The sequence below is a fragment of the Ischnura elegans genome, chromosome 10 (genome assembly GCF_921293095.1).
Source record: "Ischnura elegans chromosome 10, ioIscEleg1.1, whole genome shotgun sequence".
Taxonomy (NCBI): Eukaryota; Metazoa; Arthropoda; class Insecta; order Odonata; family Coenagrionidae; genus Ischnura; species Ischnura elegans.
Window position 1 is genome coordinate 108,385,288 of NC_060255.1, and position 14,743 is coordinate 108,400,030.

Genomic DNA, 14,743 nt, shown 5'->3' on the forward strand with positions numbered 1-14,743 from the left:
TCTTTCCTGGCGTATGATATAGGTGAAATCTTTTTGGCTTTTCCACTGGGTAATTTGCTTATAGGCCGATGTTTCGATGGCATCATCTTCAGGGCATGAGGCAGCAATCAAACTGTCGCTCTACAAGTGACTCACTGGGTAGACGACCCGAGAATATTTCATCAAAATAAAGAATATGTGCTGCAAAACAGAGAGCTTTGAGACATCATTTTATCCTTGCGCCATTACCAAATTCTCGAGCTTTTTGGTAAGAACAGTTGACAGCCTTAATCTTATTGCAGGAAAGTTGATGACAACACCAACTCATGTCGAGCTCGTCTCCGAATCTCACAAACAGTCTTGCAAGGTTAATTGTTGTTTACTCAGAATCTTAGTATCCAATAGAGCCTGAGAAAGTCGCGAGAATTGAGTGAGCCACCTTTGGAATTGGGATTGAGACCACTCTCAGAGACATCGTTCGATAAATCTCGGAGACTTCAATTGTTGCTTGTCGACACCCATACTTCCAAACTCTCGACACAGAATCTCAGAATTCAAAATAACCATGTTCTTCTGAGAATGGTCTCAGAGTACCAATAGCATTGTAATTTTCACTAATTTTCCTTCAATGGACGGATATGTGAGATAAATCTAGAAGACTTGAGATTCGGAGAGCTCTCTTGGAGACTAACCAGGAAAGCCCCTCAAGCGTCATCACCAGATCTCATTCAAATTTTGCAAGGCAATAGGAAATTGATACCCATAAGGTGTAATTTTGGGTTCTGCCACCAATGCTCGATACTTCTTGAGATATTTGTGACAAGAAGTTAAAAAAAAAAAAACACCAAAACAGTTATGTAATCCACAGCACGACAATAGCCCCTTGCACTCTGTTGCTAGGATAAATAGCATGGATGGTGTATTGTTGTGTTGTGGACGGCAAAGTATAAAATTTGCTAATTTACGACCAGTTGGAAGTTTTTATGGTAAAAATTATGAAACCCTGTTGGGATACTTCTAGATGTAACGAAATACAATTTCCTTAATTGTAAAGTATCCTCAAAGTGTGTGTAGTGTATTTGTAGATGTGTTCCATACGTGAGTGGAATATGTGAGATATATGTTCCGTAGGACTATCCATAGAAATTTCTGGGGACTTAAAGCAGAGAGAGTCATGTGATGGATCGAACATCTTGTAGCAAACGGGATGCAGAAGATGGGTAAAAATCCCCATACCAAGTAAATAGCCCGGAGCAGAGGTTTATATCCAACTTCCTCAAAGTGGGAAACAAAGTATACCCCACGTGCTGGCACAGCTGGCCCATTCTTTATGGAATGATGGACCATATAATGAGGGAAAAAATAGCAGCTCAGCTGCTTTGATTTGAAGATGCCAGTAGGTTAACTGGCAAAACTGTCACACACCAAAAACAATGATGTGGTGGATACCCAAAAGACGGAGAATATTTAGGCATGGAAGATGTTCACCTCACATTTGTCAGCATGCTTGTGGGTTATCATTCTTGGATGACAGAGCATAGAGACTACAGTTTCATGGACTATGCTGTTAGTATTTCCTCAATTTTATCTGTCCCTTCCGCTGTTTTTCAACTTTTATACCTGCCAAGAAGTCCTCAAATATGTTCACTTTCATATACATCAATACCAGCCTTTAAAAAAAGGAAAGAAGGTGTGCTCTGGAGATACTTGACAACTGAGTCTCACCTGGCATTTATGAAAGTCCTCTCTTGTCCGGGAGAAAAACAATTCCAACACTTATCCATTTGGCAAAATATCTCTCCTATTCAATTGTTGCTATTGGACCTAGAAACATAGCCCAGCAAGCACAGATTTTGCCTTATCCCTAAATATGAGGATATTATACATATATGCCGTGACGAAACCTATCTGAAAGCAGAGATAAGGTATGAAGAATCCATGCTGTTTTTGGGGATAAATTGGAGATGCACTTCTGCATTTTTTGAGATACGCCTATCCTTACGCCGTATAATTGCCGGTAGGTGGCAGCTGTTTCCGGTACGATCGCTGCGCCGCCAGGCGAGATTCATGAGAACTACGTGAAAATAATGTAATAACCGTAATAACATAAATTGGCTTTCAATGAGGAAAGATTCAATGCATTATATTTCATCATTGCATTTTATTATATTACAGTATCCCATATAGCATCAAATATGCCAGAGACATCTCACGAGGCATATATGACCACTCTGTCTATGAGGTCTGTATGCCTATTAGATCATGTCTCGTGAGATGCCTCTGAGATATTTGATGCTACATGGGATACTGCAATATAATAACATACATGATAAAATATAATGCACCGAATCTTTCACCATCAAAAGCCAATACCGCATTAGTCTCCACACTGAGGTTTTTTTTCACTATGTTACACATTCACGCAAGTTTAGGTACATACCAAAAAATCCGTTAGAAGAAGGTGGAAAATAAACAAAATTATTGCTCTTAAAACGATATATTTAATGAATGATTCATCTTGAAATGATATACATTGCACTAGAACACAGAGCAGTCTTCATACCTTCATCGGTAAACCATAAATCTTACTGTTCAATTCCATTCTAGCCTTACATCACATTATAGAGGAGACTGGTAAATTACCTTACGTATGGTTTTTAAAAGCACAAATTCGAAATCCATTACCGTTATGTACCCTAGAAATTGACAATTGCAATCACTAATACCACGCATTCGTTAAAAAATCACAGCACTGTCGATGATTGTCGATGATGCCGGCCTCGGTGGCACCGGGTTAAAGTCCCCGACTGCTAACCTAGAGGTCGCGGGTTCGAATCCCGCCTGGGTGGTCTGACCACCATCCAGGGCATGGATGTATGTGATTGTCAAACAAGTTAATTGTAAGAGAGGACTATCTAGTCCTAAGTTCACTTGTGAAATAAAGACGACATTATTATGATTCCTTCATTAATACCCACGACAATCCGGGATGTTTTGATGTGTCGCCAAAAATCTTAATACAACTGTACGTACCGGCGTAGCCCACATCGAACCCAGGCACACAAAAACGATGCTTAGGTCGCATTATCACTTTAACTATTATTGTATAAACAAAATAATCAACGATTTTTACTCACAAACACCACTATACACAACAACAAAAATGTAAACACGAAGCCACTATAATGGCTTTAACGGTAATGGAGGACTTCAGCGCCGCTTTGTGGCCAATTTTGGCGATATGGTACTGTGACATCCCCTCCCCAAACGCTTGAAATCGTGGAAAAAAGGGATAATAAGCATGGAGGATAAGCTTATCCCCACAATATCTGATTTCTCCAAGGATAAGTTCAAATCTGTGCTGGCTGGGAGAGAGAATATGAGGTGATATTCTCGCGTCACTTGCATTGATGCATCGCTTTGAAATATAGTTGCTCTTAATAGCTCAAGCAAGCAATGCCTAGCATGCAGCCTTTGAGTCTCTTGCTGCTCCCAGCCTACAATGTACAAATAAAAGCAAAGCAATGCACATTATATACTAAGGGTGAAATTCACCGTGAACAACTATTTCCTTTTGCCAGGATTCGAACCCGGATCTCTCTATTGCCAGTCGGGTATACTAACCTGTTACACCACCCTCTTCATCCTCTTCCAAAGTGAATCTCAAGTTGGTTTCATAGATCATGGAGTTGACGTCTCAAGTCAACATTGTGACACAAGAGACAGACGCCATGCTTACAAAACCACTGTAGGAGAGACAAATCCAGCTTCTCATCTTTAACACTGTGTCTCTTCTCTCTTTTCTGGCCAAGGTAGCACAAACTCTGTCTCCTGAGTAACATGAGTGGACTTGAGATGTCAAGCCCTGTTCTGTAAGATGAGCTTGAGATTCACCTTGGAAGAAAATGGTGTCACTGGTTAGCATACCCAACTAGCAACAGGGAGATCCAGCTTCGATCCCAGCTAGTCAATTGATTTTTTCACAGTAAAATCCACCATTAGTGTATATTTGCACATGTGCAAAATCACTTGTTCATGAAGTGTTTTGAATGTGCACTATATGGCTATCTACATTTCTGTAATCACACTAGTGCTTTAATCTTGGCTCTCACTCATTGGCCCGCAGGATGGAGAAGGACCACAGCCTGATCCAACCCTGGCACAGGGTAGGCGACTTCCAGCACGACTACGAATCCGATATCCTGGTGGGCTCGCAGCGAAAGCAATTGAAGATATTGACCCATTCTACCAAAACCAAAGAGTAAGTTCTTGTCCTGCTGCCTTATTTTATCCTTATCCTCTGTATCATTTATTATGACTGCACAATAATATTATTTTTGAAGTATTCTATCTGTTAAGGTTTTTTAGCACCAAATACATAGACTGAATCAGCAGAAAAAAATTGCCCACGAGATATAGGTAAATGCACAGTGCCAAAGCACATGAAAAAGCCATTAATAAATAAAGAAATAATCATCCATGCTGTATCAAGACATCCTTGTTTCTTCCCGGCCTATAAATATATGTTGTATAAAGGGCTCCAAGATCTGCAGAGTGCATTTGCGTATATCTCAGGGATAAAATTTTCTCAGTTAATTCAAAAGGTTTGCACTCATCCCACACCAAATTTCTTGGAAATCTGAGATGGTGAGGTAAACAGCTATAGGGGCCAAGAAGCACAGCATCATCCTTTGAACAAATGTCATGTGTTGACATCCTTTTTTCAGTTTTGTGACTTCCTAAGGATCACTTTGATCCCTCGCAGCAAGATAAAAAGTACAATGAAGGAAGATAGCCTCCAGAGTTTCTGCTATCAATGGCCATAATTTTATTACTGCTCACCCTTCAGACATTTTCACAGCCTTTCAGTCCATTTTCATTGCTTTGACTAACTTTTCCCAATTATTAGATCCTTTGATCGGCAACCCAACGCACTTCCAACAATGCTCTCTTCCCTGACTCCCTCCGCTTCCTATATCATCAACTAAAACAGCTTGTTGGCCTAGGCAATGCTGATAATGCAACATTGGATAATGATACTTTTTTAATATTGATAATTGGTGGTAATGATAACTAATATAGGGACAGTAAAAATTGGGACTGATTATAAAATTAGACTTGATTATCAATTGGACCCAATAAAAAATAAAAAACTGGGCCAGATAATTCTTTAAGGCCCCAATATATCATACAATGAGTAACTTATTATTTTAAAAACTAAACTTTTTAAAATAATTGAAAATATCAGATTCCTGATAAACTGAAATACTATGCTATTTTATGATGTAATGTAAATCGCAGAAGCCTGTGAGCATCGGCAGATGTAAAGGGAGCACGGGAGCACCTGCCCCTCTCACCCCCCTAATTTTTAATACGCTTATCATTATGTTTGTTTTGTTTTGTCTATTACAGAGCCTCAATCATTTAATGTCATATTAGTAACTTTCAGATTAAAATAAAGAGAATATTTCGTACGGTAATAGTTGTATGTTGTTTTTAATCTCAAGTATGAGGAGATTTTGCCCCCACCAGAAAAAAATCCTGGATCCGGCCTTGCCTGTGAGTAGCTGAAATAAATTGAATTAACTTTTTACAAGGATGGATTGTTAAGTAAGTAAGAATCATTAAGTAAAAAGGTCAATACATGACATATGTTCAAGCAAAATATTAGTAGCAGTAAATTAAAATATAAAATGTTCATAAAAGTTGTTAGCAATGATAATTTAAAGTGACGTTGCAATAAAGTAACCTACCAATAAAGGATGGTTTACTTGGAGTGTTTTGTGAGTCAGATGAGCCAGCACAGATTGGACCTCCCTCTTCAAGTCACCGTAAGGCCGATATCATACGATTCATTCCATCAATGAATCCTGTTCACTCCCCTCCACTCCCTCGCTAACCAAATATTCTTCCTTCTAACATAGATTTTAACATCCCCTCCCCTCCCCACTCCCCATTTGCTCTGTCCATGCCTTCTGTCTCCGTCCTCCTCTGAATCTCATCTAGAAGATTTCTCCCCTCCTTCCTCCCATGTCTGCTTCTTCATCGTTCCCCTTCCTCTCTCACCACCTCACCTTCTCTATTCTCCAATTTATGGAGCAATGCTTCAAAGAGAGTTAAAACGAGCATAGAATGAAGAGAATAACATAGAAGGCCTGAAATTATGGCTGTGGTAAGAAGCAGGAGGTGCAGATGCCATTGCAATGCTAGAAGAGGACAAAATTAGAGGGATCTCAATTGTTGCCTTGCTCACCCCACCTCCATTCCCTCACAACGACACTCACTATCATAACTTTGGGAAGTTGACAATCGCTAAGTGTATTCTACACTAAGTGTGTATAGCTTATCTCAATTAATCACGAGAAGACCAAGGTTATGTAGTTTTGTAAAGCATCACGAGATAGGAATTTGAGAATCAAGGTAAAAGTAGGTGAGGAAAAACTTGAGCAGGTAGATCAATTCAACTAATTGGGCAGCGCATTAGAGGAAAACAGATACAGTAGTAAGGACATCAGGAAGAGACTTGCGTTAGCAAAGGAGGCATTCATTAACGGGAAAGAGCTCATGAGAGGATTGCTATGTAAGAGTTTTAAGAAAAGGTAAGTGAAGAGTTTGATCTGGAGTGTAGCTACTTACTGGGTGGAAACGTGGACATTGAGGAAAGAAGACAAGAGAAGATTGGAGGCATTCGAGATGTGGGTGTGGAGGAGAATGGAGAAGGTGAAATGGACGGAGAGGAAGAGGAACAACAAAGTGCTGAACATGGTGGGTGAGGAGTGGCAGCTTTTAGATGAGATACGGAGGAGACAGAAGGTTTGGATGGAGCGAGTACTTAGCGGGGGGGGGATGTTGAAAACAGTGTTAGAGGGAAGAATGTTAGGTAAACGAGGGAGAGGAAGGAAAAGGATAGGATTTTTAGATAGATTGAAAGGGAGTAGGCCTTGCAGTTAATTGAAGAGGGAAGTGCTTGAAGGAAGGAGACATGGGTATACCCAGCGAGGGGCAGGAGGGGGCAGCTGCCTCCCATAGAAGCAAAAATTGCAAATGTCTTTAAGGAAAATAATATTTTTTCAAGCAAATAATTTTAAAAACTAATAAAGAGTTGTTACAGTTTCCTTAAAATGTTGGTTTCATTCACCTTTTCAATGCTTAAATCTTGCCTATAACTTGAACAAAAAAGGCCTTCCCCCCTCCCCAGTTTTGATCCTGGGCTCGCCCTTGGAAGGAGAGGCTCCCAGAATGCTTCTCAAATATTCCATGGAAACCTACCGTAATTGGTAGAATACTTAAATGATAATAATAATCCTTACCTCATCATGCTAATGCATTCAACTGTTCTTTCCACAGACGTTTGTGGTGATCAACAAATGGAAGTACATCTCTCGCTTCAGCGCCACCAACGCCCTCTGGATTCTGGATCCCTTCCACGCCATTCGCCGCCTCCTCATCTCCACCCTTGTTCATCCTTTCTTCTCCATCTTCATGGTTGCCACCGTTCTGACCAACTGTTTCTTTCTCATCATGCCAAGCACACCTGTAATTGAAGGCATAGAGTGAGTATTACTGGGGATGTTTGCCTTATAGTCAAGGCCACATCAAACGACAAGTTCAATAAAAATGAGTGGAGTACTTAGGACTCCTGGGGATACCGTATAAGCGTGTATAAGAGGTGCACCCCTATTTTGAGCATCAAAGCTATAAAGAAAAAAACTTTTGCAGCATTTTTTTATCCTATCGTGAAGTGTTGCAGACGTATGCCTGGAATTTCGACAGTTATCGAAATTTCCTTTTTCAATACTTATTGAAAGAGGAAATTTTGATAACTGCGGTGGTAATAGCAGCGTAAGAGGGAGTAGATAGAGTTCCGATCCTCTCTTCGGACATGCCGTTGCTCTACGATGCTAGTCCTACTTACGAACAATTTAGTTTTAAAGCTCTCGCAGGAGTATTGCAATAGAATTGCAGCTGTGGAAAATTTTAAGGCAAAACACGACAGGCACATAGCATGAACCTTCCAAAGAGATTGGACCACAATGAGGGCAATTTCAGCGCTGTAGTATAATAACCACGTCGTAGATTTAACGGAACCACCCTCGGCCCTCCATCAGCCAATACCTCTGCTGTTTATTTTTCCTTTCCGAGACCCCACAGAAAAATAGGAAAATATCAAGTTATAGGGGAACAATGGAAACGTGTTTCATCCCTACCCTATCTCACCAACTGACCTTTTTCGGTCTACCAGGTTCTGGAGGCGAAATGCTAGGTGAGTCACCTACTGAGCTCGAAGATATCTCAACATCTTTCAGCAATTGTATGACATGCATGAGATTCTAAAAAGAATGAGACCTAACGCGACGTATATCTGACAGCATTTAAGTTTTTTAAGGTCTAATTGATTGACACAAAGATTTATCGTTAAAACAAGGCTACTAATATTCAACGTAGTCCAAACAGCACAATTTCGGAAGAAACAAGCGTAGCATAAGCGCATTCAACAAGACGAGACGGACTGGAAACTTCAGGCAATGCAAACTGCGTAAATCACATTGCTGCGCCTTCGCTCCTTCACTTTGAAGGCAACGACGTCACATGCAAGATCGGACGTGTTCTTCCCTTGCTCCTTCGCTCATAGCCTCATAGCTTGAAATACGGAGGGGAGGGAGCACACTCCTTCCCCTCGTCCACTCCTTCAGCCCTCTTGACTTATAAGCATTTCCGATTTCTTCTGTTCGCCATTTAGTCCAACAATGAGCATATTCGTTCGAATTTTTTAAACAGCAGGTTTTGACATCAATATAATTTTCAGTCCCATAAATCCTCGTATTAACGTCTGAAGATGATTTTTGAAAAATCAGGTCCTCAGCGTAATGGAACTTGCTCGGCAAGACAGATGTTGACTATTAACCAGGCATGTCCTTCAAAACTACGCATTTCTCCGTGTTTGATAAGCGATTACTATATGCAGTATTTGTGCTGAGGGATGCCCACTCGTGGCAGTAAATTTAGCGCACCCTCCAGAGCAAAAAACCCCGCGCGATCTTTTACATGTTCACCTCTGGGGTACTGACGTGACGGTGCGATGCTTACAAGAAAAGCAAACAGGAGCATTTTAAAAATACGTCACTAAGGGAGAAACTCCCCTCCCTACCACTTGTTTTTTACCCAGGGTTTCAGATGACTGACTCACGCTGAAAACCAAGGCCACTCAGTTCCCCTTGGACTTGCGACCGGTGAAGGGGAAGGGGGAAAGATAAGAAGTTTGTTTAAGAGGCGCACCCCCATTTTCGACTGTAATTTCTGGGAAAAAAGGTGCGCCTCTTACACGCGCTTATATGGTAATAATATGGTGGTTCACCCTTGCTTTCCAACACCACAGTACTGCCGTCATAAGAGTAAATACTAGAGATGGGCCATTCGAATCCGCGAATCCTCGAATCCTTCGAATCTTAGAAAATATTCGAGATTCGAAAACTCGAATCTTTCATGCTTTGTTAGTGATTCGAATCTTTCGAATCTTCGTCAAACTAGCGGCCAATAATTGCGACTCAAAAACGAAACGCAAAGGAGAAGAATGGTGATTGTTGAATTTATTTGCCGGAATATGTTGTAATTGCTCTGTAGTTCAGTCACGTCACATCAATTAATCATATTTATACGTCATATAAATAAATAATGAAACACTCTGTAATCTAAAATTTTGAATACGAGAATCAGCTGAGTCACTGCTGCACAAGCTTCTCCGAATGTAGCAGCTCTCTTTGTGACTGAGGTTCTATAATGAAAAATTACTATTATTTCAGAATGGTTTTTGTCTCTCGAATTTTCAAATTACGATCATCGACGTTTTTATGAATATATTTTTCTTAATTAATGATTCACAAAGAACTATTTACGAGTTTACGAGAGAAACAATTGACTGTGCCAACCAGTGCCAACCGCTTCTCTGCTACAGTTCATAGAAGTTGTATCGTGAATATTAGAACTTCCCTTGGGAGTAAACTCAGCCAAAGTATTTTAGTTCGCTAAAAACCTCTAATAAAACTTTTAAAACACTGAAGCAACAGCTGGACCCTAGAATCAAAACGACTGCTCGCTCATCGGGCCAATTACCTATGCACTAGTGTCAAAACCTGTGGTGATCGTTCATTCCTCAAGCAGAAGGTAAGTCGTTTTAACAAGAAATTTGCAAACAAAGGAACTGATTTTTTATTTATTCAAACTAGTGATGGATGAAATAATTGAGTACTAACGCATATTATTGATCAAGTATAGTAGGCCTACGGTCATATGGATGCATAGTCATGAAAAATAAGGAAGACATCGATTCTTTATTTTCAGCCCAAGGTTGGAGTTCACCGAATACGCACAGCATTCTCATCTTTGACCAGCAGCTCTTCATATAATCCCATTACATGGCATCGCCTCGAGAATCAAATATTTGGAACTATTACCAAATTTCAACCAGTGAAAATTATGCTATATGTAATCTGTGTTCAGTAAAAATATCTAGAGGAAAAGAATCGCACACTACTTCTGCCATGTGGAAACATCTGAAAGCTGAACATTCATCCAGGTTTCAAGAACTGAAAGGGTCAAGTGCATTAACACCAGTGCTGACTCCAGCTTCTCCTACATTTGGTCCTTTAGTTGTCAGAATTGATTCCCCAACCAAAGGTATTGGTGAACCCACTGCTGATGGTAGTCCTACATCGATTAGCTCAATTCCTAGTCCAGATTCTGCTGCTTCCTCCTGTGGAGAACTCAGCCCTTTCAGACAACCTCCAGGGAAACGCAAGTTATTGTCTACCAACCAACCAACTCTGAGATCATTTGTTGATAAAATGCAAAGTTTTAAGCCTGGAGACAAAAGAACTAAAACAATTACCAAATTAGTAGCTGAAATGATCTGCAAAAATAACCAACCACTGTCCATAGTGGAACATGAAGGTTTTAAAAAGCTGATTAACCACCTTGAGCCAAGATATATAATGCCAAGCAGGAAATTTATTCCCCAGAAGGTAATTCCAGATATGTATGTGGAAGAAAAAGTAAAAGTTGAAGAGAGTTTAAAAAAAATTGACTCTCTTGCAGTCACAACAGATATGTGGACTTCAACGTCTTCTGATGATTACCTTAGTTTGACTGTTCATTTTTTAGATGAAAACTTTGAGTACCATCATTTGTGCTTGGAATGTATTCCTTTTGCAGAAGTTTCACACACAGCCATAGCAATAGAAACTTTCATCACAAGTACTATGAAGGAATGGAATATTATGAGGAAAGTTGTGTGCTTCATAAGAGACAATGCTCCTAATATGGTTGCAGGTTTAGAGCGCAGTACCTTTGATCACTTACCGTGCTTGGCTCATACGTTTCAACTAGTCGTTAAGGATGGTTTACTGAATAAGAGTGAAATTAAGACAATTTTGACATCCTGCCGAAGTGTAGTGGGACATTTTAAGCATTCTTCTAAAGCCATGAAAGTGTTACGAGCTTCTCAAGCCACACTAAATCTCAAACCTCATGGTTTGCTACAAGATGAACCTACAAAGTGGAACTCACAGCTTCACATGCTCCGTTGTCTTGTGGAACAAAAGCAAACTGTTTTATTATCTGCTTCAGATTTAAACATTCAAATTGATCTTTGTGCTCAACAGTGGACGACAATAGAGGAAGTTATACAAATACTGGATGTATTTGAAAGAGCTACTTTAGTTGCCAGTTCAAGCCAAGTGACAATTTCAGAAGTAATTCCTTTAGTGAATAGCACCATTCATGCGCTGCAAAACTTCAAATCAACTTTAGGTTCTGTTCAAGGATTTAGAAATGATTTACTTTCATCTCTAAAAAGGCGTTATCAATATGTTGAGACAGAAAAATTGTATGCTCTTGGTACAGTACTTGATCCTAGATTCAAGGGCAGTGTTTTTTGAGAAAAGAAAACTTTGAGCAAGCTCAATCAGCAATGATTGCTGAAATTTCAGATATTAACAGCCAATTAATCTGTAATGACATGCCATCATCGGACCATAGTGAAGGAAACACCACTGAACTAGCACATGAACAGAAAGGAGGCCATGGTATGTGGAGTTACTATTCTCAATTAATGATACCGTCTAATAGCAGAGAGATGAATCACGCTATGTCCCCTGAAGATGAAATAAATGCCTACATGGCAGAAGCATTACTTCCGCCATTTGCAAACATCTTTAAATATTGGAAGGTCAATGATAAGTACAAAAATTAGAGGAAACTCGCAAGGAAGTTTTTAATTTCACCAATGTCAACAGCATTCTCCGAAAGACTATTCAGCACATCAGGAATCATAGTCAATAAAAAACGGAGTAGGCTGGACCCAGAGAGAGTCCGCATGCTAGTTTTCCTGAATAAAAATCTCCATTGAAGTTTTTAAATTTTTTGTGGCCCAAAACGATTGTTTTAATTATTCTTAACCTTTGATTGTATCTTCTAAAAAAATACATATTTCATGTAAAAGTGTGTGTTCACAAATTCATTTCTTGCCACATGAAGGTATGAAATTCAGCAACAGTTTAAAGCTCCCTCTTTTTAAGCATTGCTTCTCTTTTCTTTGAATTAATAATCAATTTATTTGGTGGATTCGAAAGATTCGAGATTTGAAATATTCGAGATATTCGAGAACCTTCTGAGATTCGGATTTGGATTCGGATTCGAGAAAATATAGGATTCGTCCCATCTTTAGTAAATACCTATGTATAGTGAAATGTGCATTGCTAAACCGATCACTAATGTCTCCACCTTCACACATGCCAAAATACTGCTGCTTTCCAACCCAGGTGATTAGAGGCATACATAACATAGTTGGCAGTCTCCTGTCAGCAAGTCATGGCTTCTTCACAAGTTATGGTATCATTGAAATGGCAGACCTTGCCCAATCCCACTGTTTAAAGTTATAATTATTTCTGGCCAAGATAAACAGGTTATTTAACGTTACATAACCTCACCTTTGCTAAAAGCAAAAGTATTAGAATTAAGATAAAACAAAAATCAACCAAACTACATGAAAAGAATGGAACTGAAATTTTTTTGAAATTATTAAAAGATGGTCCAGCATGAGCAAAGGCAACCCTTTAAGTGTTCATAGACACTTGGTCAGAGAAGTAATTTGAACATGTCTGATATTTAAAAAAAAGGCAACAGAAAATTATCCAGACGCAACATGAAAACTTGATCACCCTAACATATCACATAAAGAAGACAAAAATAAATTAACATGCTGGCAAAAGAATTTGTAGATGAATTGATTAGTATTGAAAATTAACCCAGTAATGTTAAAAGGATATATTTAACCTTATTGTGCCATAATTTTCTCAAATACTGTAAGTTCGGATACTTTTTTATGTAGGTATAATAATTATTCCTGCATCGAAATATTTGCTGATAGTCGTGAAAATCGAAATTAATAATATATTAACCTTTGAAAACTTCATGCTAAAAATAAATTGATGTAGCTTTATTTTTACCTACGAAAAATATTCAATAACCTTATTCAAACACACCTCACGGAGTGGGGCGAGTTCGGACACCTGCAAGATAATGACATTTTCGTTCCTAGTAATCATTTTTGTGACAATAGCAGATCATTTATTCATTAAAACGTGTTCTTATATCAATAATAATAACAATGAATAAATATTTTCCTTATGTTACAGGACTTAAAACATACTTTTAGTTTCTTGTTTCCATCGGAAAAATATAGAGATCGAAAAATGTTACGAGCGCTGCATAGGTGGTTGTGACCTAGTTATACCTATTTTTAGATTTAGTTCTAGTGATAAAATGGTAAAATGGAATGCTTTATTTGTAAATGCACCCAAAACATTTGCTTAGTGGTAAAATTTTTACTTATTTAACGTCTAAATTAGGCCGGCAGGGGCGTAAGATTTCGCCGGTTTGGAAAGAGATGTTGATGAAAACGGGAAGGCATAAAAATGATATATTACAAAATAAATCAGCTTGAGGTCACATTTTTATTGGTGCACTTTAAAAACAAACAATAAAATAATCTCTTCATTTATTTTCCCAATTCTAACAAAAGAGTTCGATCTTTATTAGCAGTGGCGCAACTTTGACACTTTAGGAATTGGACACTTTAGGAACTTTGACACTCGTTCAAATGTAAAAATAAAACATAAAACATCTTTATAATGCCAATTATGAGTACAAGAATTATTCAACAGCATCAATATCGGTTAACCCACTAAAAACCAAACGGCCCCTTCGCAAGTCCCTGGGCGCAGCCAGCTGACGAACAATTTGCGCTCTGCAAACTATAGACTCATCCTCAACGTCGGGGAAACAGAAATATGTCTCCTTCACTGTGTTTTTTTTTTGAAGGAACTGCACTCTGATTCGTACATTGGAACAGACTCCTACACTTTTCCCACAAAAAACCTGTCACGCTTATCCGTCTCAAACTTAATCAAGAGGAATGAATTTTTAGGAATAGAGCCGGGAATTTCAAAATGACTTTCCTTAGATATATTATTATTTTCCCAGGCCAAAGAAAAAGAAGCACCTGCAGATGAATTCCCTCCCGATGAAACTTCTTCCATTTCTTCAACTAATGAACCTTTCATGCACTCAGCGCTAACACTTTTCCCTGGCTGAACATGAAGCCTTTTCCCCCTTGATTTTTTTTCTACATTTAATTCTACACGAGATGATGCAAGCCATTGCAAAAATGCATCTGACCATGCGATGCCTCCAGTGGAATTGACCGAAT

General features: G+C 39.0%; 1 protein-coding gene across 1 annotated transcript in view; it reads left to right on the plus strand.

Moving 5' to 3' along the window:
• The window catches only part of LOC124166526 (sodium channel protein para-like), a 274,676-nt gene that overhangs the window by 56,472 nt on the left and 203,461 nt on the right, over positions 1 to 14,743 (plus strand). The window contains exons 2-3 of the mRNA XM_046544070.1: positions 4,106 to 4,240; positions 7,327 to 7,532. Of these exons, the coding sequence (XP_046400026.1) occupies positions 4,106 to 4,240; positions 7,327 to 7,532 (341 nt within the window). The remainder of the gene's footprint in view (positions 1 to 4,105; positions 4,241 to 7,326; positions 7,533 to 14,743) is intronic.